At 46.0% G+C, this 27,042-nt stretch overlaps 1 protein-coding gene across 1 annotated transcript in view; it reads left to right on the forward strand.

The window, feature by feature from the left end:
* Notch2 (notch receptor 2) overlaps window positions 1–27,042 on the forward strand; it is a 102,511-nt gene that overhangs the window by 59,609 nt on the left and 15,860 nt on the right. Inside the window, exons 12-23 of the mRNA XM_059266602.1 lie at window positions 260–370; window positions 4,478–4,670; window positions 6,080–6,225; window positions 8,248–8,361; window positions 9,721–9,840; window positions 10,258–10,410; window positions 13,800–14,028; window positions 14,771–14,972; window positions 16,781–16,934; window positions 17,309–17,493; window positions 18,866–18,998; window positions 24,424–24,660. Of these exons, the coding sequence (XP_059122585.1) occupies window positions 260–370; window positions 4,478–4,670; window positions 6,080–6,225; window positions 8,248–8,361; window positions 9,721–9,840; window positions 10,258–10,410; window positions 13,800–14,028; window positions 14,771–14,972; window positions 16,781–16,934; window positions 17,309–17,493; window positions 18,866–18,998; window positions 24,424–24,660 (1,977 nt within the window). The remainder of the gene's footprint in view (window positions 1–259; window positions 371–4,477; window positions 4,671–6,079; window positions 6,226–8,247; window positions 8,362–9,720; window positions 9,841–10,257; window positions 10,411–13,799; window positions 14,029–14,770; window positions 14,973–16,780; window positions 16,935–17,308; window positions 17,494–18,865; window positions 18,999–24,423; window positions 24,661–27,042) is intronic.

Below are 27,042 nucleotides of genomic sequence, written 5' to 3' on the forward strand. Positions count from 1 at the left end.
GCTTTCAATTTTACCTATGTTGCCTTTGTACAGTTACCATGACAACAGACTAGAAGGGACAAATAATGGCTCAGTATGAGTAGTCCAGCCCTCTTGGCTTCTCAGTCCTGGATTCTATGGACTGTACTTGGCAAAGCATTGCTTCGTTCTGTTAGGACTGTCTGGATCCCCTTCAGACTTCTGACCGCATAGCACCATGGACGGAAGTGCTGGCATTCCTGTGGTAATACAGAATCATTTCTCTGGGGCTCTTTTACAGGTCTTAATTGTGAAATTAATTTTGATGACTGTGCCAGCAACCCTTGTATGCACGGAGCCTGTGTAGACGGGATCAATCGTTACACTTGTGTCTGCTCCCCAGGATTCACAGGTAATACTCCTTGCGTTTGGAGAGGGCCCCTTTTAGCCCCATCGGGTTGGGAAAGGGGCCCCTAAGTGAAAATCACCTTTCCACCTGTCTCCTGTTTCTCAGCATCTCTGAAAGGTTTGCGATCTGCTTCTGTACTTCTGAACCAGTTTTCTGTTTCCAGACCTTTCCTAAATGCAAACACTGGATTTCCTTTAGCGTTTTCAGGCCACATGTTTCTTGCTACTTGAGAATTCCTAGCAGACTGTAACTTTCCATCACTGTGCTTGAGTTAATGCCTCCAAAGCCACCTTTGTCTCCCTCCATGCAGTGGCCAGTGCTTCTGTAAAGCTGCGTCCAAGGTAAACGTGCATGAGAACACTGACTGCTTACCCTGGGGTCCTGCCTCTTCTGGGAGCCTGTTTGGGGAGGGCATAATTTGAGGAGACCACCCAAATTTGGCTAGAATAAGAAAGATCTTTTTGCCCATGAAAAGAAAGTACATTAATATTGCATTGTAACTCTTCCTTAAGTGTGAACCTCTAGAGAATTTGCGCTTGTGCCCATTGGTGAAATGCAATCCACACATTTCTCACTTCTTTTTCCTTGTTATTGTTAACTTTGTCATTTACTTTTCTGGTAAAATTGCTGTTGAGGCTCCAGAGGAAGCCTAGGCCCTCACTGACACCTAAGTATGGTAAAAAGTCCCATCATGGGGATACACTCTGTAGTCCACTCTTTCTAGACAGTACCACACACAAGGAGGCATATATGATATTATCCTTCAGTTATTGCCATATAGGCATCTGCTCTCCAGGTGAGCAGCCCACTTCAGAGCTTTTAGCAGAGTCTAAGGACATCCAGGGCCAGGTGAAGAGAATGCCTGCTGTTCACTAGCTGGGTACCTAGTTTCTCTATGCCAGTGGTATGACCTCGACACTTGACAGGAACGTTTTGTGGCTCCAGCAGACCTCAGTTCTTCCTGGTCACTGAGAAGCCAGAGTGGTGGAGGTCCCATGCCTCCCACCCACTGAGGTAGCCCGGTGAACCTGGGCATCCTGAAAGCTGTTCTCCTAGATCCAGTGGGAGCTGACTAAAATACACAGGCCAGTGGGAATGAAGCGTGGTTGAAATTGTAGCAGGAAGAGAAGGCTCAGTTTGTATGAACAACTTACTCCGAGCTAGGGACCAAGTTGACTGTCTTGGTCTGGTATTGAGAGGCCAGAGTGGAGAGGCAGAGTGGTGTTCCCAGTGCCCTGCAGCCAGGGTTTTGCCCCAGGCATCTGACCCCAGAGCCCAGGCTCATTCCCACTGCACTGCCGAGGAGGGGCCGTTGTGGTTTCCTTTGGGATTTATGTAAGGTTTCTCACTGGACTTAGTGTTTTAAATGTCAGTGAATCATATTCTCTCTGTTTTTAACATTCAGCAAATCAACAGGGTCAAAGAGGGAGCACATAGGCTAAAAATATTCTAAAATAAACATAAGGTGTAGCATGAAACTACATAACTAAGAGATGGAATGTTTTGGTTACTGGGTGGTGCCCTCTTCTTGGGAACTCTTTTCTGGTCCAAGAGGTTGTTTTGTAAATCTGCTGCTGGAAATGTCCAAGATTCATGAGCAATAACTTTGAGGTTATTTGGGGTTTTTTTTTTTCCTTCTATTTTATTTTAATAATTTCCCCTACCGCTTTCATACAAGCTTTAAAAGATCCAGGGAGGCCTTCGCCTCTTCTCTTTTTAAGGAATCCAGGACTGATTCTTGCCTCTTCTCTGTTCCCCCAGGAGCTCTTGGTGCTCTGGTTAGCTGGGAGAAGGTCAGGCATCATGTGATCCTATAAACTCCTTTTCATTTTCCAAAGCCACTCATGGTGTTTGGATTATAGGCCTGGTGGCAGATGCCCATAATCCCAGCTGTTCTGGTTGTCACGAGTCCAATGCCTGCCTGGACCACAGACTGAATTCAAGGCAGCCGGGCAACTTTAGTAAGACCTTGTTTCAAAATGAAAAGTAAGAAACAGACAAACACAAAACAAAAAACAGGGCTCAAGATACAGTTCAGTGGTGGAGTCCTTGCCTAGTGTGCGTGAGGCTCGGAGTTCAGTCCCAAGTTTAAAAAAAAAAAGGAAGGAAGGAAGGAAGGAAAGAAAGAAAAACACAAACCCCAAAACTATCCTCCAGAAAACAAACACAAAGCTCCAACCTCCCCCAAATCTACTGTCTTCCTAAATTCTCCTAATCATCCATTAAAGGAGCTGTTCCGCCCTCAGTTTGGTGAACCAGTGAGCTACAGAGAAAGCACCCGCCCCCCAGCAGGCAGGGACCCTCCTTCTCATCCTTCAGCAGTCATTAGGACAGAAGAAATTCTCAGTACACATTAGCCAATGAGTAGAGCACTCCTGCTCTCCAGCCTAGACCCCAGAGTCCATAATGCAGCATGCTGTTATTCACTAAAGACTGGTTCACTTAGTGTAAACAATAAGAAACACACAGTAATAGAGTGCATAAGTATGGACTTGTGCTAACTCACATCAAGATGACCTAAAGCTTTATTCTGGAAATTGTTTTAAAGGCACATGAGGGTTTGGGGACATAGCTCAGTGGTATAGTGCTTGCAAATCCCAAGTTTTATTCCCAGCACCACACACACACACACACACACACACACACACACACACACACACACACACATACACACACACACAAAGTAGATTTAAAAAGTGAGGTGGCTTATCTGAACACTTGGAAGACTGAGGCAAGACATGTGGAGGAAATGGCAACTATCCCAGACTGTGGGTCTTTACCACAGGAGCCACCAGCAATGGTTCAGAGTGCACGGGAGGCCGGAAGCCTGCTAATGCCTTACTTTAAAGGATATGTCTCTTTCATTTGGAACTTCCTGAACTAAATAAATATCGTGTTACTCTTTTTTAAATTAATTTTTAAAAAAACCTTTCCAACCTGATTCAGAACACTGTTCTTTGAAGTTGATACTTCATTCCTTCATAAGTTTTCACTAGATTTCACTCATGGCATTATAGGGGACAGTTTACTTTGCTAACATTTTAAAATGCTAAACCTCAACTATTGGGACTGTAACAGGACACTGTATGCTTGGTCCGCAGTTTTTATGCCTAAGGCCGTGGTGATGGAGGTTCTAGTAGGTAGTTCTCCTAAGTTCAGCGTGTCCGCTTGGATTTCCTGGACCTCAGCACCAGTGTTCTCAGAGGCTAGAGGGTTTGAACCACACAAACCATGGGAAATGTGCCATCACAGTCTGTGGCAGTGGAGCCTAGAAATCCCTCCCTCTTTTTATGTATTTTTTTTTGTGGGTGCTTATGGAAGCCAGAAGAGGACATTGGATCCCCTAGAGCTGAGTAACGGGCACTTGGGAGCCTTCTAACATGGGCGTTAGCACTCTGGTCCTCAGGACAAGCAGTAAGCCTTCTTAACCACCCAGCCATTTCTCCAGCCTTGGAAATCCTATTTTAACGAGATTTTTGTACATTGCAGCTTGAAAACCACTGGTGTAGATTGGGAGTCACTGACGTGTTTTCTCAAGCATCGGAGGGTAGTGAATGCTTGCTTACAGACTCCTTTACAGAGGAAGAAAATGGGTTAACCTTAGTCTAAGGAATAAAACCAAATAAAACCAAAATAGCTATTCTATCAGTGTAACATTAAACTGAGCAGTCCGTTCATATTCCAGTTAATTGTGATTTGCCATAGATAGAAATGTAAGAAGTTGACTGAGTAAAAACGACGGAATACATGTCAGGCCGAGTCAGCAGACGCACACGGCAGCGCCAGGAGGGTTAGCCGTCTTTGGTGACGTTTGTTGTTCTCCTTAGTGCTTGTGAAGTTCTGAATTTCCAAGGCAGAAGCAGTCTACCTGAGAAACAGCTGCTGTGCTGTTCTGGTGGTGTTCACAGCTTTGCCTCCTTATTGCAAGTGCTCCTGGTGCCTTCCTTGCATGGCATGAAATGCTTTTCAGTGTTATTCCTTGAACTTTAACGCTAGTGCCCTATGGCACTTACAGCCTGCCTCCGTGAAGAGTGTCCGCATATGTGTCTCCTCATTCTAACCCTGTTCCTTGAGGGTTTAAATCTGAGTAACACTGCCCCCTCCCCACAGGGCAGAGATGCAGCATTGACATTGATGAATGTGCCTCCAATCCCTGTCGCAAGGGTGCAACGTGCATCAATGATGTGAATGGTTTCCGTTGCATATGCCCCGAGGGACCCCATCATCCCAGCTGCTATTTACAGGTGAACGAGTGCTTGAGCAGTCCCTGTATCCATGGAAACTGCACTGGAGGCCTCAGTGGGTGAGTAGCTCCGGTGTTGTATTGAGCCTGTTGGCTTCTAAACCCCCTGAAGGAAACACTAGCACAGCAGCGGGAAACTGTCCGTTGGGAACTTGACCTGATACTGAGGTGAAGGTTTTGTTGGTCTTTCGAAGTCTTCCACATTGCTGCTTTGCCCACAGAAGCTAGCCTGTCTTCTCAGACTGACAACTCTCTTGGGAAATAAGGAGGACTGTCTCCTTTACATAGTATTCAGTGAGGATCCTACAGGAAGGTCCAGGCCATTCATGAAGCTAGCAATTGTGTTTTCGATTACAGGATTGAGATTTGAGGGATGTTCTAGATTGACACCCCCACCTCAGCACAACCTGTCCTCGTTCTGGCGGCGTAGCCCTGTGGACTCTGAGGTAGAAGCAGCTCAGCTGACTTTAGACATAGCTGGCATAATGTGTTTGCAGCCTTCCTGCCCTTAGAGTTGTGTGGCCTGTTGATAGGTTTAGGATAAGAGTGACTTAGATGTCAGGAGATGCCATGAACTCTGTCGTAAGACATGCTTGTCATAAAACAGCATGGGTATTGCCACTTCCCAAACCTTCAACGGCTAAAAAAAAGGAGAATGTATTAGAGAAAAGTTTGGTTTTTTTAATGGCTTAAGTCGGATTTCTGATCCAGAATATGCCAACCTTCAAAACACCCTTCCCCAGTTGCCCCCTCCCCAGCTCCCTTCTTCCCAGCTGACCCCTCCCCAGTTCCCCTCCTCCAACTGATCTGATACCACATTTAAGTGTTAATGATGTTTAAATCAGATATTGTATGTATTTCAGGTCTCTTTAGTTTTTTGCCTTTTCTTGCTCAATGCTGTGCTTTCTGAGGCAGGGTTTTAATCAGAACGAAGCATGACTGGCCAGTAAGACTCCAGTCAGCCCTCAGCAAGCCTGAGTGGGCTCTGCTACCGGTCTATTTCCAATGTCTAGATTGCACATTCTGCGCTTTGTTCGTGTTAGTGTTTCCTGCAGATTGGCCTGGTATATTTGACAAACCATTGCTTAGGTTTGCAATTCACCAGTGTCCTAGTGAGCCAGGGAAACACCAGGTAGGTCTCTCTACTGAACATGCTAGATAGATTCATGACTCTCTCCATGTGAACGGTGATGTGAGTACAGACCATAGGAAAATGAAAATGAGGTAACTCCTGTAATCTCTGTAATAGGGAGGCTGAAGCAGGGGGATTACTATGAGTTTGAGGTGAGCCTTGGTTACATAGTGAGTTCCACACCAGCCTGGGCAACAGAGTGAGACCCTGTGCCCAGAATATCAGACAAAACAAAAAGAATTGACGAAACTACCTAGTTTCACCCATCTCTAATGTGTCCCTCATGACTCAGTTGTACCTTTGTACCCGTACAGTAAGCACGCTTATCCTCTTGCAGCTATAAGTGTGTCTGCGATGCAGGCTGGGTCGGCATCAACTGCGAAGTGGACAAAAACGAGTGTCTTTCCAACCCCTGCCAGAATGGAGGAACGTGCAACAACCTGGTGAACGGCTACAGGTGTACATGCAGGAAAGGCTTCAAAGGTGAGCCAAGGCTTCACCTTGCTGCACGCCGCTTGCTCGGTTCCACGACTTTGTTTCCAGTTCTCTTCATTACTCCTGTTTACACATATAGTAAACACACCGAGCAATTAGGATTTCTGAGACACTGGGGGCGTAAAAGCATGAATAGATATCATTCTGCCTTCAGCCTACCAGAGAGGTAGACTGGTGGGACAATAATACTTCAGATGAACAGTTAAGACCCCACTGAGGGGCCGGCAAGATGGCTCTGTGGGGAAAGGTACACGCTGCCAGACAGCCTAAGTTGGAGTGTCCGATTGAAGCTCCCTGGCCAAGGCTTGATTCTATCATAAGTCAGATAGCTTCTTGGAAGTGGAGTGAAAACATGGTACTTACTGTTGCTGGGTTCTCTGGACCTTCCCAGCAAATTCCTACTCATGGCTATTCTGGATACCCAGTATCCTGTGGTCTTCTGGAAAAATACAGAGCAGAGGAATTATAGCAGAAAAATAATCTCAAAATTACTTTACTGTCTGTCTTTGTGTTGGGCTGTTTGACGTTTCAGTCTGTTCTAGAACTACGCGATTTGATTACAGATGATTATCCCTAACTCCGAATGGGAGTGTTTCAAAGTTAGGAACTTTTTGAACACCAACAAGAAATAAAAGTTCAGGAAACTTTATTTCATATACAATATTACTCTAACATATTGTATTAAATATGTGTAAAAGGTATATTGGAAATATAATCACATCCCCTAAGTAGCTCATCATCTATTTGTAAGAATCTTCTCTCTATCCAACCCCTGAAAAATCCCAAACGTTTCCAATGTTGTCTCAGCGTTTCTATGGCTGTGATGAAACACCATGACCAAAGAGCAAGCTGGGGAGGAAAGGGTTTGTTTGACTTACACTTTACATCACTGTTCATCACTGAAGGAAGTCAGGACAGGAACTCAAGCAGGGCTGGAACCGGGATGCAGGAGATAATTCAGAGGCCATGGAGGGGTGCTGCTTACTGGCTTGCTTCCCCTGGCTTGCTCAGCCTGCTTTCTTATAATATGCAGGACCAGCAGCCCAGGGATGGCCCCACCCACCATGGGCCAGGCCCTGCCCCATCAATCACTAATTAAGAAAATGCTTGCCTACAACCCAGTCTTATGAAGGCGTTTCTCAATCGAGGTTCCTATCTCTCAGATGACTTCAGCTTGGGTCAAGTTGACATAAAACTGTCCAGCACAGATACTAACTGTTTCCAAAAAAGGATACTCAGGCAGTACCAAACAAATTTATGAGCTTCTACTTCAGACATTAATGTTCTGGTATATTGTATCATATTTACCAAGATACTTGTAGATTCAAAAGCACTTTCATTTTTTTTAAAATCTCATTGGAACTTACTTATCAGTGACCCAGTGGAAAATGAGAATATAACATCGAAACCTGTTCAGTGAGCTGTAGACACCATTTTGCCCAGGCCTCTGTCTTCCTGCCCCCCCTTCTCACGGTGCTCTGGCATTTCTGTTGTTAAGGGTCTGTGTGGGCCATGCTGAAGGTGCAAAGGTGGGCGATATCTGGTCCTGCCTCATCCCCTCTTACTGTTACACTGTTTTCTCCCTATCTTTAGTGGGAATAAATGTCCTGCCTTGAATTAGGAGAAAACTCTTTCTAAGGCTCCGAGCCATAGCTTTCTGATAGTAGAGACTACACCACAGGTGGAAGAGTGGACACCTTTCAGAGGCTTTCCTTATGAGTTTTCCCCTACTCTGACCAGAAAGGGCCCATGTGTAGACACACAGCAGCAAGCTTTTCAGCCATAATGAGTTCTTGGTCCGTTGTGGAGAACTCACTGTGTTTGGAGGGGCATTAGGCCTCCAGGCATTCCCTTCACAGTTCTGACCTTCCACTGACTGGTTTTTCTTTTACCATTGTCATTTCTGCGACATCTGATTGTCACCAACCACTAAGAGAACTGGTCGGTACTTGAGGTAATAAGAGGCTGACAGTTTTAATGTGTACACATTTCCCCCTTCTCCCCCTACAGGCTACAACTGCCAGGTGAATATTAATGAATGTGCCTCAAACCCCTGTCTGAACCAAGGAACCTGCTTTGATGACATCAGTGGCTACACTTGCCACTGTGCATTGCCTTACACAGGTGGGTGCTGCAGATCAGCAGGGCCTGTGCATTGCCTTACACAGGTGGGTGCTGCAGACCAGCAGGGCCTGTGCATTGCCTCACACAGGGGTACTGCAGACCAGCAGGGCTTGTGCATTGCCTCATACAGGGGGTGCTGCAGACCAGCAGGCCTGTGCATTGCCTTACACAGCGGGTACTGCAGACCAGCAGGGCCAGAGGGGGATGCAGGCCCAGTGCTAGGCAGTGCAAGCACCTGAGTCTCAGTCACTCAGGTCAGTGATGCTGCTTTGAGGACCCAGTGTCTAGTGGCTTGTGGTCTCACGAGCCACATCTTGAGCTTTGCGGAAGCATGGTGGCAGTGAAACAGATTGTTTTATTTATGTTTTTTGGTGTTTTTTTGGTGGTAGTGCTTGGGGATTGATCCCCGGGCCTTATGCCTGCTAGGCAAGGGCTCTATTACATCCTCAGTGTTGTAGTGTTTGGTTCTTTTAAGTTATATATGTCTTGAACCTGGCACCAAGTTGGTTCAGTGGTGTCCATCTTTTTGACATTTGACGTGATACTGTGGAGAAAATTCCTGGTAATACGTTTTTCTTTCTGCGTACAACATTTTGGGATGACTGTTAAAGTTGATTTTGTGGTAACTTGACTTCAGAAACAACTGAGTGGACCTGCGAGATGCCTCAGTGGGTAAAGGCACTCGCTACCCGCCATTAGGGTTGAAAGATTGAGTTTACAATTCATCTGCTAAAAACCAATATGATTTACAGACATAGCTTGATCCCCTTTTAATGAAATCATTTTTATTTCTTTTAATTTTCCTCTAAGTTTGCGCTCAGTACACCAAGGCAGGAAGCATTCATTGGTGGGCAGATGTCAGCATCCCATTGATAGTAGAGGTTGCCTGGCAACCAGCTGCTTCCTGTCAGAGCACCTCTGAGACTGAGCTGAGTCCTCTGGGGGATGAAGAGCCAATCTTATTGGATTGGTGCCGCTGTCCAAATCTATACAGCCAGCCCCAGTGGTAACATCAGGGGTAGTGGCCCAGCAAAGGCTGAGGGGTCACTCTGTTCCAGTAAGGATTGACAGTGAATTTCTTATTTCACTGCACTTAATCCACAGAAATCCTCTGTGAGTCATGCTGCCCTAATCTTCTTCTTATTGATGAAGAAGATTCAAAGAGAGAAATGATCTGGCTGAGGTCAAAGGTTAGCTGCATTGGGCCAAGATCGAAAGGACCAGGGGTCTTCTTTCAGATTCTGGATTCTCTTCCCCTCTGCTGTAGACTGGGATCCTGAGCACATCTGGGTTTACAGTCTCAGGACACCCTCTTTTCCTTGGGTGACTCTTTACCACCGACTGTCATTTGCTTTCCAGGCAAGAACTGTCAGACGGTGTTGGCTCCCTGTTCTCCAAACCCCTGTGAGAACGGTGCTGTCTGTAAAGCGGCACCCAATTTCGAGAGCTTCACCTGCTTGTGTGCGCCTGGCTGGCAAGGTAACGTTGCCGAACACTACATTCCGAACTTTGAATAAGGCGAGCGGGTCCTCGGATGACACATGGGGTGACGTGGGAGGCCCTAAGCCTGTGAAGTCTGTAATCTTTACACAGGAGTTGCTAGCTGGAAAAGCTCACAACACCTTCCCAGTTTTCGTCTTCACAGTCCTCCGCTAGCTGAGACACTCCAACCCTAGAGTTTAAAGTTAGGAATAGCAGCTGGCAGGAATTTCTCAGGGACATAGACACCTTTCAGGGACCCCCTATGTAAGTCAGGTGCCTGTTGATCAGTTGTATCCAGCCCACCCTCAGCTCATGCTGCCCTGAAACTCATTCCTACCTAAGCTCACACCCTTGCCTCGACTCTTGTGGGAATCATGTTCCAAAGATTGGCTGTTCATTGTCCCATGTTTCTAGGTCAGCGATGTGCAGTTGACATTGACGAGTGTGTCTCCAAGCCGTGTATGAACCATGGCCTCTGCCATAACACTCAGGGCAGCTACATGTGTGAGTGTCCTCCAGGCTTCAGTGGTATGGACTGTGAGGAGGACATCAATGACTGCCTTGCCAGTGAGTACACCTGTCCCTGAGCAGCGTGCTCCCCCAGGGAGAGAAAACTCGGAGGGAGGGAGGCGTGCAGTGTAGACCGTGCCCCTCACAGTGACATCAATGTACCAGACGTTAGTAGTTTAGAATCTTCGTTTTGAAGCTACTGTCTTTAGGAATTAAAGTAATAGAGTCTGTTGTAAGCATTTCTCTACATTTTAATTTCTGACACAGTAAGGACAGTGCTGTGTAGCTTTGGGAGAACACAGACTTTTGAAGGGCAGTAAACATAAGAAAAAAAACCTACAAGTATTTTAATTGTACAGTTCATCCACTTTGGGCAAAATGAAAACCCAAACCATCAACCACGGTGAACATATTTGTTCCACCGAAAGCCCCTCCACTGCTTTACCTTCCGTTCCGCTTCCTTGTCCCAGTCAGCCACAGACCGGCTTCTGTCTCTCTAGATGAAGGAGTGCCTTTAACCTCTGTATACAGATGCAGCTCTCGTCAGGCAGGCAAGGGGACGAGGCTCTTGTCAGTCAGAATGTATTTCAACTGGTTCGTGTTTTCACCCCTGGTTTCTGCTACATTGTCTCCTCTGTTGCTTTCAGCCTTCAGTGCTGGGCATCAGAAGTTCACAGATCCCAGGCCTTTTTGGTTTTGAAATGTTCACATCTTGGGGATGTGACCCAAGTGGACACATGAAGTTCATTCATGTTTCCATATATATCTTACATGCATAGCCTGTAGGTGTGGATGTAAGCTATATATGAATTCTTTCAGTGCATCTGCAGGTTGACTGACTTGTATTTTCTTTGTACTTTTGGCATGAGGTTGACCCTCAAAGGGTTTCAGATTTTGGAGAACTTTGTATTTTAGACTTTTGGATAATTTTTACCTGTGCTATTTATTGTTTACTTGTTTGATTTTTTTTCCAGTTTTTAGGTATTATAGATAAATATATTATGATGAGAGTGTAGATGTGTGGTTTCATTCTCTGAAATAAACTCCTATGTGTAGAGTGACCTAGCGATACATCACAGCAGTATCTTCTAAGGGACTTGTCCCATTTTCATTCTGTACGGAAGTGCTGGTTAGACTCCATGTCTGGGACACTTGATGCAGTCGGTGGTTTCTGCTTTAGCTCCTGCAACATGTGTGCACTGGCATCTCATTGGCATGGCCTCCTGATGATGCTGCTGACCACCTTGGCACTGTGTGTGCATTGGCATCTCATTGGCATGGCCCTCCTGATGATGGTGCTGACTGCCTTGGCACCTTGTGTGCACTGGCATCTCATTGGCACAGCCTCCTGATGATGCTGCTGACCACCTTGGCACCATGTGTGCACCAGCATCTCATTGGCATGGCCCTCCTGATGATGGTGCTGACCGCCTTTGCCCATGTTCTTTGTCTGTGAGACAATCTTCGAAGGAATTTCCATTTAAGTCTTTTACCCATTTGGAAAACGTTTGTTGGGTTATTTATCTTATTACTTAGTTCATTGTAGTCTAGGTTTAAATCACTGTCAGGCTTTTGCTTTGCAGCTATTTCCTTCAAACACATTGTTTTTCTTTTTGTTTTGAAGGGAAAGGTTTTACTATTGATGACACAGTGTTTGATCATTTTTGTAGTTTATGGTTCACATATCCAAAGCCCCTAAGGTTGCCTCCTCTGTCTTCAGAGTAATATACTTTCTGCTCTTTCCTGAAGACATTGTGTTATGTATAACTGATGTGTACCTCTTCCAAACAGTGAGGCATGGAATCTTTTTTGTTTTTTCTTGACAAGTTTTTAACCTTTCAAAAGTTAGTCTTTTTGAGACTTTTAACTTTTTAATTATTTTAGTTTGGTTTAGATTGAGCTTTGGTAAAATGTCTTTCAAAGATTCCATCTGTCTTGGTTATGTTTCTAGTGCTCTAAAGCTCTATAACCAAAAGCGCCTTGGGGAGGGAAGGGTTTGTTTCGTCTTACCGCTCACAGTCAGTCCGTCACTGAGGGAAGTCAGGGCCGGAACCTGGACACAGGAGCGGAAGCAGAGGCCGTGGAAGAACACTGCCTCCTGGCTTGTTCCCCATGGCTTTCTCAGCCTGCTTTCTTGTAGAACTCAGGAACCACAGTGGGCTGAGGCCCTCCCACATTAATCATTAATAAAGAAAATACATTCACAGACTTGCTACAGGCCAATCTGATGGAGGCATTTTCTTAATTGAGGTGCCTTCTTCACAGATGACCCTGGTTTGTGTGGAGTTGACAAAACCAAAACCAAACCAAACCAACCAAACAAGCAAAACCCCAATAACAACAAACAAAACTGACTAGCACATTATATGACTTACCTGTTTTTAAGTTTTCTGGCAGTGATCCATTCATAATAAGCCTTACTTTACTCTTCATAGCTGTAAGATGTGTGATAATTTTGCTTCTTTTATCTGGGACTGATCATTTACTCCTTCTCTCTTGGGGAAGAGTGTCTGTTTGGGTAGAACGTATTTTCTCACTTGTAGCTCAGGCTGACCCGGAACTCACTGTGCAGCCCATGCTGGCCTCGAACTCACCCCAGTTTCCCTGCCTCACCTCTTTAAAGTCCCATGCTGGGACCACAGAGGGAGCCACCAAGCCTCATGCTTTCCTTTCCTCTTGAACATATGACGGGGTGTGTTAAGTGTCCCTCTGGTAAAGCAGGGCCAGCCTGACCTTTCAGTTCATTGCTTAAGTTTTCATTTCACACTTGTGATGGTTCCTGCAGTTGTGATGTGACCCCTGTGTGCTAGCAGCTGTAGCATGGCTTTCTTGCTCCAATCTCTGTGTCATTAGGTCGCACGGGGTCCCAGCATGATTATAACTCAAAATCTATTGACATTACTGTGAATGGAAGTGTTGTAAGGTTAAGTATGTGATTTTAAAAATAATTTAAAAATGACTCTGTGTTCTGGGGCTACTACTTAAAAGTTAAAAAGAAAAAAGAAGAAAGAGAGACAAGCACAGGAAGGTGATTGATTCATACAATGTTCTTAGAACAGACTGAATACATAATTCTGCTCCCCCAGCCTCCATAAACACGTTTTGAAAATACTAGTTAATATTCCCGATAATGTATGTGTTAAGCCACATAATTGATTTACATATATATAGAGGACCAATGCAAGTTTTGTGACTATTAATTTTATAAATTAATGTTAATGTAGATTAAATTGATCTTGATTATCGAACAGATAAAAATCTTAGGCAAGAGTTAACTGAATTCATTTTTCATAAATAGGGAGTCATGTCAAAATAAATGCAAAGAGGTCAAATATGAAAGTTGGAATTGTGCTCCTTAGGGTATGGTGTGGCCCGGTCATTTGCCTTCACAAGTTGACAGTGAAACCATGCTGCTGTTCTGAGTTCCTCTTTTTGTCATGGCTCAGACCCTTGCCAGAATGGAGGCTCCTGTCTGGACGGAGTGAACACATTCTCCTGCCTCTGCCTTCCCGGCTTCATTGGGGACAAGTGCCAGACGGACATGAATGAGTGTCTGAGTGAACCCTGTAAGAATGGGGGCACCTGCTCTGACTACGTCAACAGTTACACGTGCAAGTGCCCTGCAGGATTCCATGGAGTCCACTGCGAAAACAACATCGATGAGTGTACTGAGAGGTGAGCCAGATGGACCTAGGTCACCAGCGGTTTCCAGGGAAAGGGAGAATGGGGAGGAACCTTCACGGCACAATGCCAGGATTGTAGGGCCAGGACCCACCCGCTCCACAGTCCTCTCTCATTGCTCAGTTTTTGAAAGACATATGATCAGAAAGTCAAAGGTCAGAGGTTGAAAAGCTTAGTGGGATAGACCATCACTTATTTCTTGCCATGGAGCAGAAGAACTGTCAGTTCTGTTCTGTTCTCCCATGGTCTCTTTGTTCCAGTTGACAGTTGACCTAAAGATTTCTCTTTCTTTGGATATCCGTTTCCACTGTTTAAGTAGTTTTTGGAAGGTTTGTTTGATTTTTATTTTTTTATTTTTTGTATTATTTTAGCAATGCTTTTCTTCTCTTTCAAGAAGTCTAAAGTGAAGAGCTACTTAGGAGTTTTCATGTAAAACTGATTGATGTAATGATAAAATATGCTATGTAGAAAACTGCAGGAGAACTGAGTGAAACCTGGAAACCATCACCCTCTTTAGGATTCTAGACAGCTTGTCACTGAAATGCTCCTAAGAGGGCTGGTGGAAAGGAAGTTAGTGCTCACTGTAACCTCTGACCCTTGGTCTAGTTAGGGCCTAGGTATCGGAGTCTCGGAGGTGTTTGTCCCCTAACACTCCAGGTTTCAGCAGCCATCCTTCCCAGTAGCGGGTCAGAGCTGCAGATCACATGGCTAATGTCCTCTCCCGTTCGCTCCTCAGCTCCTGTTTCAATGGGGGCACGTGTGTTGATGGCATCAACTCCTTCTCTTGCTTGTGCCCTGTGGGTTTCACTGGTCTCTTCTGCCTCCATGATATCAACGAGTGCAACTCTAACCCGTGCCTGAATGAGGGAACGTGTGTTGACGGCCTGGGTACCTACCGCTGCACCTGTCCCTTAGGCTACACCGGCAAAAACTGTCAGGTAATCAGCTTCCCTCCCACTCGCCCGGTTCCCCACAGTGGCTGGGGACTCTATCTAGTCTCTAGGCAGGAAGAACCATTCAAAAAGAGAGGACTGTAGATCTCAGGTGGTTCCTGAAATGAATCTGGGCCACCTTGATAGCTAGAAGATTCCAGACTGGTGACACCAGCAATATGATATGGGTTAACAAGCTTGTGGTTGTTTGAAGAGGCTTACCAAAAGCTAAAGAAAAATGTGGCCGACAGCGAGCACACACCTACCTTTTACAGTAGAAGGACAGGGAGAACGCTGTGGTAGCTTCTCGTTGTTAGATTCCTGAGAAAAACAACTCTAAAGGAGCTTGCTTTGGGCTCGTGGTTTAGAGATTTCAGGCCATGTTGGCTGCTTTTCCTTATGGGCCTGAGACAAGGGTAAGTGTCATAGTCACAGGAGCTGGTGTAGGAGTCTTTTCACCTCATGGTAGCCATGAAGCAGAGAGAGACAAGGAGAGGAGGATGGGAAGGAAGGAGGAAGGACAGAGGGAAGGAGGGAGGGAGGGAGGGAGGGAGGGAGGGAGGGAGGGAGGGAGGGAGGGAGGGAGGCAGATGGGGCAGGGGAAGCCAAGAACAAGATGTAGTCCCCCCAAACATGTACCCAGTGACCCAGTTTTCCAGCTTTGAACTTCCTCTAGTTTTCAGAATCATTCAAAAATACTATCACCATTGGGAACCAAACCCTCAATACATGAGCCTCCAAGGTTCGGTTCATATTCAAATACTTAACAGGATGGAAGAATCAAAAAAAACAAAAACAAAATCCAGTAAATATCAGGTACAACTAACAGGGTAATGCTTTGCAGTGTTATAACATAGCCATAACCAAACTATTAAATCTTTAAAATTCAAATATATAAATGTAAATTTTCATATATCTTTGGATGGAAGGAGTCCTCACAGGAAACTGACTTTGAATTCATGGAGGAGAAACAGCCCTCTCCCTGACCCCCAAAGGATAGTGTATATAACCTTTCCCAGGTCACATACCAGATGGTAATTGACTCTGCGTTATCTCTTCAGCATTTATGCAGTTTTACCTCTTCAACACTAAGGGTAACAGAACTCAAAGAGCTCGGGAACACGTGACTGAATACATAGAGTGCATTTGGTTACATTGGACATGGAAGCAGCCGCCTCCACATCAAGCAGCTTGGTGCTGTGCCCAAGAGAGCATTCTCTGGCAGGTGCAGGTGGCTGCTTCCTCTAATCGTGTAGGTGGCGAGAGCTGGTCTTATGCCGCTCCCAGCCTCCACTGACCTTCTTCCAGCCAGCAGTCTGTGTCAGGAATGCGGACCCCCTCTCCGTCTCATGTTTTCATAAGCCTGGTTTTCAAAATAAGGTTTTGGACAGTTTAGGCTTGTGAGTTAGATCACTTTACCCATCTTCCCCATAGGCAGGGTTGGTCAAGATGCATGTGGATTTCCTGCAGAGTTAACGTAAGAAGCATGGGCCCAGACAGCAGCTAGAGCTCTTTCCAGCCTTTCAGGGTGACCATGTGTGCCCACGTAATAATGTCTGACGCTCTGAGGATGATAACTTCCTGAGCCTCTAGAGTGGTCAGGTTTCTGGGGTCAGGGCTTTTGTAGACAAATGAGACTGTAGAAACGACAAGGTGCATCCAGGACAGTGGGCCAGGTTCAAGGCCTGGGTGAGGGCTTCCCTCTGTCTTTAAGACCAGGCCTTTTCTTTGACATCTCTCAACACACTGTAACTGAGGGACTTCACTTCCGGTGTCCGGATTTTGATGCGTGTGCCCCCTTGCCTCTGCTTTAGACGCTGGTGAACCTCTGCAGCCGGTCTCCGTGTAAAAACAAAGGAACTTGTGTTCAGGAAAAGGCAAGGCCCCGCTGCCTGTGTCCGCCTGGATGGGATGGTGCATACTGTGATGTGCTCAACGTGTCCTGTAAGGCGGCAGCCTTGCAGAAAGGTGAGCTCCACGCCTAAGCATCAGATACTGACATCCGTGCTGGCCAGTGGCATCTTAGGACAGAGAGTCCTGAACAGGCAAGGCTCTGGAGAAAGGTTGGAGGAACATTTAGAGATCCCAAAGAGAAAGGTGACTGACATGAAATTAAGGCAGATTCCACTTTGAGAATGAGTTGTTTATTATTATTATTATTATTATTATTATTATTATTATTATTATTATAGTGCAAATCAATTGCTTGAGGGTTGGGAAGAACTAGTCAGTAGTGAAGAAAATCTAAGCTAGTAGCCACTAGCTGGGGCGCACCCGCACCCGCTTGAGGGTTTGAACCTGGTGTGTGTCACACTCTCTTTGATGCCCCTTTCATTACCCAGGAGTACCCGTTGAACACTTGTGCCAGCACGCGGGGGTCTGTATCAATGCCGGCAATACCCATCACTGCCAGTGCCCCCTGGGCTACACGGGGAGCTACTGTGAGGAGCAGCTTGACGAGTGTGCATCCAACCCATGCCAGCATGGTGCCACCTGCAGTGACTTCATAGGAGGGTACAGATGTGAGGTGAGAGGATGAGGCGAGGGGAGAGGCTCCCAGGAGATCGGGCCCTTGGTAAAAACCCGGCTGAATTCAGCCGTGTGTGTTACAGATGATACATGTTTACCCGTCGTTATTGTAGTGTGTACCAGCTGCCGTTTTTATTTTCAGCCTCGCTTTCACATAGCTCTGGTTTCAGATGTTTTCAGGGAGGCCTGGAACCGTCATCCCTCCTTGACAGGCTTGCTCTCTGTGTTGGTTGGCATCCTGCAGGCTCGCCCAGTACAGTTGTCCCTGGTACTTCCTGAAGAGCAGTACAGTTCATCAGCCAGTTCATAATTCTCTGAAACAAAAAGGCACGGCCTCGCCTGTGGTGCCAGAGCACCACACACCACGCTCAGTGTTACCGTGTGTAATGTTTAAGTATGCGTCTTTTTCCAGTGTCTGGGCTGATAGTCAGATGTTAAACACAGAAACGGAAACCTGATACCCGTTAGAACACCACGCAACAACAAAAAGTTCCCTCGGCTGCTACCTCAGTGTTTATCTCACAGCAGGCCTGTCAGGGCTGAACTCAAACTTCTACACATCTGTTTTGTTCTTGTTTTTTTAAACATAAGCCAAACGAGCAGAATTCTAGCCATTTAATGCTGCCTGCTTGGCGTAGCCTGCAAAATAACACACTGTGTATCATAGATAAGATCCACCCTGGAATTCAAGGAGCCAGCCCTGCCCTGGGGAGCTCACTCACCCGAAGACTGGTGTTGCTGGGCCACTGAGTGTCACCACCTAGAGTCTTATGCTCCCTCTGTGGTGCCCCGCCCCTTTGAAAATCTGCTTCTTTTCCCCTTGCTTGGGGTAGTCTTGTGCTGTAAAGGACTTCCTCTGCATGCAGAGTCGGTAATGTGTGCGTAAATGAAACTTGCCACGGTTGTCTTTTTCCTTACCAGTTCTGAGTTTCTCCCATCCCCTCCATCATGCACAGCCTCATCTTTTCCTGGCCCACCACTACCCCATCACACAAGCATGCAGTGGGTCCAGTGTCTTTTCTCACACATACTGTTTGAGTCTGAGGCTGCTCGTCCCATGTGGAGGGATGCACGGTATATGGACGAGGAAACCTTACACAGAAGCTTGCTCCAGACAGTGTCATGAAATAACCCTCGGTACATACAGTCCTTGCCTTCCTTTAAAATGGCTCCCCCCACTCCCCCTTGGCTGGAAGAGTAATAGGTAAATGTGACCCTGCACAAGGAAGTGTCAGAGAGTGTGCTGATTGCAGAGTGATACACAAGTGCTCTGGGGTAGGAAGCTAAGTCCTAGCAACACTGACCCTCAGTTGGTCCTGTGGTCTGTTTCCAGCACTGACCCCCTTCTTCATGTCCTCTTCTCCTGGCAGTGTGTTCCAGGATATCAGGGTGTCAACTGCGAGTATGAAGTGGATGAGTGCCAGAACCAGCCATGCCAGAATGGAGGCACCTGCATCGACCTTGTGAACCATTTCAAGTGCTCGTGCCCACCAGGCACTCGGGGTATGCAGTCAGCCTTGCCCTTCCCACCAAGGCCCCTTCCCTGCCTTTTAAATCTGGTCTTAGTACTGACGCAGTTTAAAGACTGAGACAATGAAAGAACAACAAACCAGCCTCATGGTAGCCTAACTCTTCCTCCTCACTCATCCTCTCGCTCCTGCCAGCTCTGGTGTTTCCGTTCTGTGTGGTTGTTGCTTAGCTCGTCTTCCAGGAAACAGAATGCAGAATCGACATAGCATTGCAACAAAATTAGCCTGGCTAACGGGGTTTCTTGGTGCTTCAAGAGAAAACAACTCATAGCCTCTTAAAATCAATCCACATAGGCCTGCTTTTTGTTTTTTTTTAAACTAGCCAAGTCTTGTCTCCTAAGGCCAAGGAATCCAGAGATGAAAGTGTTTGGCTGCTGTCCCAAGGAGGCAGATGACAGAGGGCTGTGTTCCTGCAGTCGTAGTAAGGCCTTGATGTGCACTCCTAGACTGTGGACGCTAGACCCATCCATCTGCTCTGGGTTCTGCCACTTCCTCCTGGAAAGGGGATCGCTTGTTTGAAGAGGCGTGTGAAAAAGTGGGAAAGGCCACCGACAGCAGCCCGAAGTTGAGGCAGCCTCAAACACAACAGACCTCCAGAGAGGCTCTGTGTTAGCATAGACTTGTGTGTCGGTGGATTCAGATAACTGTTCTTCCTAGAGATCCAGTTTGGCTAAATTAACACAGAATACCCACCTAAGGGGTAGTTAGTGCAGAGTGGGGCTAAAGGGAGTCAGGAGTCCGCCTGTAGCTGGTACAAGTTTGTTACGTGAAAAGGAGGGTTGTTCCCCAGTCTAGAAATAGAGTTAGAGTCGGTTCCAGTTCACTACTGGTTCATCCCTTCTTATTCACTCACTCGCCCATCCATCCGTCCGTCCATCCGTCTGTCCGTCCATTCATCCATCCATCCATCCATCCAACCATCCATCCATCCATCGAGACAGGGCATTTTGTCGTCCCTTCTCTTCCTTTAGCCTCTCCCTCTCTGTCTCTCCCTACTCTTTCCCCTCTCTGTCTCTTTCTCTCCCACTCTTCCCCTGTCCTTCTCTCCTTCTTCCATCTCTTCTTCTCCCCTCCAGTCCCTCTCCCTCTCCTTCCCTCTCCTTCCCTCTCCCTCTGTCCCTATCATTCTTCCTCCCCGCCACAGTCCCTCTCCCAGTAAGATCCCCCTCCCCCTCTCCAGCCCCACTCCTTCTCCCCATCTCTCCCTCCCCCCACCTTTCCTTCTCCCCCCTTTTGTTCCTCTCACTCTCCTCCGTTCTCTCCTCTCTCCTTCCTCTTCTCTCTCCCTTCCTCTTCCCCTCCCTCTCTCCTTCTGTCCCCAGAATCCCAGGTAGCCGCAGCATCATTCATTCTAGGCATGCACTACCATGCCTGGGTAGTTAACGCCTTTAAATAATGGCATTGGTTCAGACACGCTACAATTCTGGTGGTAGCTAATTATATATATCATATCTCGGATAACACAATGGTGGTTTTGTTGCGGGATTTTTTTGTTTGCTGTTTGGCACTCAGACTCTGGTAGGTGTTGAGTTGATGCCTTTTCTCTGTGTTTTTGGTGTGTAGCCTCCAAGGCTGCTACAGGAAAGGTAGGAGTGATGGACAGGGTTGTGCAGAGGTTTTCCCTCAGTCTGGAAGTGACACACACATTGCTTTTCTTAGAGGTGGGTGTGTCAGAACCACTCACTAGTGTTCTTCCATGGTCCATGGAGGCTGGGAACCTAGGAAAGGATGTGGGTTCTGTACTGTACCACGGATTTTGTGAGTTGGACACATCCAGTCCCAGGGTAGAACATTTCCTAAGACAACAAGATTTTTATCTTTTTAAAATCCTTCCTTCCTTCCTTCCTTCCTTCCTTCCTTCCTTCCTTCCTTCCTTCCTTCCTCTTTTTTTTCTTTCTCTCTCTCTCTCTCTCTCTCTCTCTCTCTCTCTCTCTCTTTCTTTCTTTCTTTCTTCTTCTCCCTCCTCTTCCTCTTCTTCTTCAGTTTTTTGTGAGACAATCTTTCTAAGTGGCCCTGACTGTCCTGGAACTCACTCTGTAGACCAGGCTGGCCTCAAACTCAGAGGTCCACCTGCCTCTGCCTCCTGAGTGTTGGGATTAAAGGTGTGTGCCACCACACCTAGCTCCTAAATGCCTCTTAATGGCAGCTTAGAATAATAATTTAGTATATCGTGACTCTTTCCACCCAAGCTCCTCAATGTGTCATCTCACTGATTTTTACTGCTGTGGTCTTCACTGAGAACTTGACTGGTTAATCTTATTGATGGTCTCTCAAGATACCTTTCCTTTGCAGTGTTCCAAGATTGCCTTTTAATGGTCTGTTAAAGAGTGTAGTTCTCTTTCAGTGTGTCCTACTTGACTGTTTGCTGGATTATACCTTGTGTACTTGCGTAGGTACCTGGAACAGTGTGTATTTGTTCTGACTTTACCTATCTGGCCATCTGTGAGTGCTCCAGGAGACCCTGGAGTTCTATCACACCGTAGTGACAGTTACCACAGTGCTTTTTCTAAGCGCTATACTCCGAGGGTCGGATGTTGGCCTGTGTACACCTCCATTTCCCCATTGCATGGGCTAACTGGAACACTTATGCCATCCCTAACTGTTTGCACCAGGCTAAGAATGAGGTCACTCTTACTTGATAATCTGTTTATTATTGATAGTTCTGTCCACATGGGAGGGGGGGCTGTATGCTCATTTCACTCATGGTACCAAATATCAAATACCCAGCGAGACTGGGAACACATGCTGGCTTTGTTTTCTTCCACTTTTGGGTTTCCAGCTTAATCTGTGATAGATAAGGTAGTGTAGGCATGTGGGCGTGGATAAATACATCCACACATGCACAGAAAAGCATGCAGTGAAAGGCACACTCCCACCCTATTCGTCTTCCCCAGCCCTCTGTTCTCCCTCTTCACACAAAAGCAACCAGCACTTTTAGTTTCTTGTGTGTCTCTAGAGGTTTATGCTTCTCTAAAAGGTTATCCTTCAAAATTGTTTTAAGTGTATAGGAGCCAAATACAAAGATAGTTTTTATTTCCTCTCCTTTTAACTCTGAAGATGTATTAGAGACATTGTTTTTCTCTTGACCTCTTGACTTCATTGGCATATTTTCATATCAAAATAGGGAGCTTCTTTAGTAGTTGTTCATAGAATCAGAATTCCCAGTATGACATTACATATTGGGGTTTTTGCATACATATAGGTGCACTTTACAGAATACATTTTCAGGAACAGCGGTGCTGCCTGGGTCATCACAGAGCTGTCATTTAAGTGGCAGTGTTGCATGCAGCCTCTCGGCATGCCACCGTCCTCTCCATGCAATGGGACAACGTCTCTTATTCAGAAGTTTTTGTTTTCTCTCTAGGATTGGCCCCTACTCTCTTTCCCTGTTGAATTACATATTTTTTAAAATTTTGCAGAAATTGTCTGTCTTTGGTATATGATACAGATATTTTCCAAATATATTTAGGTCTTAATCTTTCAGATATTTTTGTGGTGATTTTTTTCATGCAGATTATTTCCGATTACATTGAATTTATCCATTTTTTTATGACTGCTTGCATTTGAGTGGTAGCTGGTATTATCCTCGAGGCTCCAAGATTTATAAAGGCATTTTTCTGTCTTTTCATTTTTGTTGGTTTTTTGTTTTGTTTTGTTTTGTTTTGTTTGTTTGTTTGGTTTTTTCTTTTTTTTTTTTTTTTTTTTTTTCTTTTTTTTTACGGTTTTTTGAGACAGGGTTTCTCTGTGTAGCTTTGCGCCTTTCCTGGAACTCACTTGGTAGTCCAGGCTGGCCTCGAACTCACAGAGATCCTCCTGGCTCTGCCTCCCGAGTGCTGGGATTAAAGGCGTGCGCCACCACCGCCCGGCTTTGTTTGGTTTTTTCAAGACAGGGTTTCTCTGTGTAGCTTTGCGCCTTTTCTGGATCTCACTCTGTAGCCCAGGCTGGCCTCGAACTCACAGAGATCCGCCTGGCTCTGCCTCCCAAGTGCTGGGGTTAAAGGCGTGCGCCACCACTGCCTGGCTGTCTTTTCATTCTGTGTTAGAGTCCTGAAGTACCTTTCCCATACGATGTTCTCTACAATGATTTGAGATGGAATTTTTTTTGTTTGTTTTTCGAGACAAAGTTTCTCTGTAGCTCTGGTTATCCTGGAACTCACTCTAGAAACCAGACTGGCCTCAAACTCGCAGAGATCCACCTGCCTCTTCCTCTTAAGTATTGGAATTAAAGGCATATGCCATCAATTCCCAGCTGAGATGGAACTTTTTATCAAATTCTAAGTTCCTGTGTGCATTTGGGTGTTGTTGTCCTGTTCATTAATTCATGAGAAGCTTTGTTTCAATTGTGAAGAAATCTTCTTCATGCTTTCCTGGCTCTGTGTGTGTGTGTGTGTGTGTGTGTGTGTGTGTGTGTGTGTATATGTATATATATGTATATGTATATATATATATGTATGTGTATATGTACACACACACATATGTAATTGTAAGAATCAGTTTGTCATTTAAAAATATTGCTTATATTTTTTGAGGTCACATTACATTTATGAATTAATAGAGTAAATACATCTCTATCATAGAGAGTCACATAATCAGATAATGTATGTTTTCCATTTATTTGTGTCTCCTCTGTATGTCCTTCAGACAACTTGCAGGGTAAGCACCTCTTGTTAAAGGCTCATGGCCATTTTGCCTTTTGAAATTGTTTATGACAGTGAGGCATATCTTGCTTCTTTTAAAGTATACTAAAATGCAAGTGGCCAGGATATAGAAGTACTCCCTTTTTAAACCTTTTCAAATTATTTTGTGAAATAGTCATTGATTTTGTTCTTTCTAGAAATGTTTACAGATATCTTAACTAGATGGCTTATTTATATCTTCAGTACATTGTTTAGCTAGAGTAATCTTTACATTCTTAGCAAGGTATTTCTATTCTTTTTTAATAAAACCATTAGTGCACTTAGAAAAAAATCAACATTTATAAAACATAAAATACTGTTGTGCAAAAATCTAATTCCAATATCGTCTATGTGTTAACTAGGGGGCATTCTGTTTCGAACTGTTCTCATATGTTAATTGGAGTTGATGAATGATAAAAACCTGACAGGGTGCCTCCTGAGCTTTAGTGCCCATGCCCTTGAGATGGGACATTCATTCTCCTGCTCTGGGTCAAGTGGAGAGAGAACTCGTGGAGCCTCAGTGTGCACGTCTCACAGTGCTCACAGGAAGGGGCAGCTGGCAGGGACTATGAGTATTTTTTACCTGGCCCAACTTAAGAGGTCCCACTGTGGATTGAGGAATATAATCTAGTTTATTTTTAAAGCCCTACAAGGGCAGTTATCCCTTGCTAAAGGTGGGTTCAAGAGGTTTTCATAATTCTGTGTCTCTCTTCTCTCCCGTAGGCCTGCTTTGTGAAGAGAACATTGATGACTGTGCTGGAGGTCCCCACTGCCTTAATGGTGGCCAGTGTGTGGACCGGATCGGGGGCTACACTTGTCGCTGTTTGCCTGGCTTTGCTGGGGAGCGGTGTGAGGGGGACATCAATGAATGCCTGTCTAATCCCTGCAGCTCAGAGGGCAGCCTGGACTGCATTCAGCTCACCAATGACTACCTGTGTGTCTGCCGAAGCGCCTTCACTGGTGAGAACCTCTCAGCCCCCGTAGTCTGATGTTCAGGAGGCTTGGGTGAGCAGGCCATTCCCTGGTGCCTCCTTCAGAAAGCCAAAACCAACTTAGGTCAAGGCCCCAGGCCCCAGTCTGTATTAAGTGTGTCGCTATGGGCATTGTGACCAGGCTCATCTTTACCTTTGCTTTTCCTGAGAGTCTTTGGTGGTACATGGACTATATCATGCTATGGCAAGAATATGAAAAATAGTGTGTTGGGTTGGTTAGGTAAATTAACATTTTTAATTAAGATAAAATTAACAAGACAAAATTTGCTGTCTTTACCATATAAAGCCTACTGTGAAGGAGCATTGAGCACACTCACACTGTGGTGCCACAGACATCACTGTATATGCTCAGACTCATACATGGAAGTGTGACACATTTGTTTCTAGAGCCTTTCATCCGACACTGGTGTACCACGCTGCACATTTTGACACGTGATGAGGAGTTGCTTTGCAGGGTCTATGTCTGTCATCTTTCTAACTCTGGGACCCAGAGGAGCTTGGGGTCTGTTAGGACACTTAGAGGAACTGGTCCAAAGGGCAGCTGTTGAGAACCAATGGGAATCTACGGTAGTCAGGTCCTGTTACATAGCTAAGACAGCTACAAGCCTAGCCTGTTCTTCATAGAAGGCGTAATGATGGCCAAGTGCTGCCTTAGAAAGGAGCTCACTCTCTCAGGCCCTTAGTCACTTCTGGAGAAGGGTAGTGTAGTGACTTTTGGAGGTGAAAGTAGTTGCCAATGTGTAGATGTGGCAGGGTCATCAGCTTTGAAATCTGCCTTACCCTTTCTGGAACCTGCTTGGATCTCTTATGCTGGGCGTGTCCTCACGTGCTGGAAGTCTAATAACTAATTGATAATTTGCAATGTGGCTGCTGCTCCAAACTCGGCCTGTGTCCAGCCTGCAGGCCCTCCCTTCGTCTGTTCTGCCTCTCTTCTGGCCTTCTCAGTCTGAAGTATATGCTACCTTTTAAAAAGTTTGGAATTTTCCCAAGAGTAGGAGGGGTTCTACAATACAGAATCGTTCTGGCTGTCATTGCTCTTGGGGCAGTGTGGGCTCCTGTTCTTCGTCACCGCTGAGCATGCTGGTATCTCACACACTGACCAGGACTTCAAGAAGAAGGAAAAGGCAGTGGGATGGGGGAGGGGGGCGTGGGGACACCTGAGTGGGTATCCCACGGCCGTGTCTATGTGCTCATGTCACGGGGATAGATGAAAGTGACCCATTGAGCTGCACTGTGTGGGATGTCCCCACTAGTGATCAGCAAGGAGCTCCTGATCTCTGTCCACATACTGGCTGTTCTCCCTTAGTGTCCATTTCCTAATGTGGAGAGACACAAGTACTAAGTATTTAAGTTTTGAGGTTTTTTTTTTTTAACTTCCAAAAGACCACAGAGCAGATGGGGTTCTTTCCCTGCTGTTTGCCAAGAGACCCCAGCTGTGCCCCACATCCCCTCCACGATTTCAGCCACCCCCGTTCAGTCTATCAGGGAGCTAGCAGCCCGCAGGTGCCCTGTGGCTCAGAGCCGGCTCTAGAGGGAATGAGCTCCCAGCAAATTCGGGTGTATTTTCAGGCAGTTCAGTCGGGCCACACAAAGGCAAAGTAGCCAAGAAGAGAGGAGACTTCTCTGTAAGGCCCCCTCCCTGTTAGGTGTGTGCCTTGGCCGGGTGTCGCTGCTTCTGTGAAGTGGGCATGAACAAAATGCCCTTAGCAACATCCCTCACCTTAAATGTGAGTGTGTGCTGAGGCTGAAGTGTACCTGCCCTTTGTCTGAGGGGGTTTAAGTTTTTGTTTTTATTGGAATTTGTGTCACTTTTCTGTCTGTCCCTTTGGGGTCTATCTGGGGTGGATAGTCCTTGTGTGCTTGCTGTCTTGGCAAGACAGTCAAGGGACTGGTCTGAGCAGTGATGGGCCCTTTGCTATGAAGTCCACTGAGTGTCCTCTCTAAGTCCCGTTGGCTTAGAACGGGCCTGTGTGGGGCATTTACCCACCAACCCCACAGCTCCCCAGAGTTTTCTTGAGTGCGAGCAGCAGGAAATATTAGATAGAAGGATTTATTGTGGAGAATATCGCGGAGATAAACAGAAAATAAAGGATAGCCTCGAGAGGGCCTGGAACCTAGTCCAATGGCCCCGACTGTCTCTGCCCCAGGGTTTTTATAGAGACGCCAAGGGGTGGAGCAAAAGACCTCCTCCCCCAGCACAGCCAAGTGCAGACTATCCCAGACACCTGCACTCAGGCCCGTGGTCTAATCATCCTCTATGAGGACCTGCTGGGTAAAGCCATGAGGAACCTGAGAACGGGCTCCCACAGGCCTGCCCCTCCTCTTGCTGCATGTGAGGCTGCTCCCCATC

Source organism: Peromyscus eremicus, chromosome 6 (genome assembly GCF_949786415.1).
Source record: "Peromyscus eremicus chromosome 6, PerEre_H2_v1, whole genome shotgun sequence".
NCBI lineage: Eukaryota > Metazoa > Chordata > Mammalia > Rodentia > Cricetidae > Peromyscus > Peromyscus eremicus.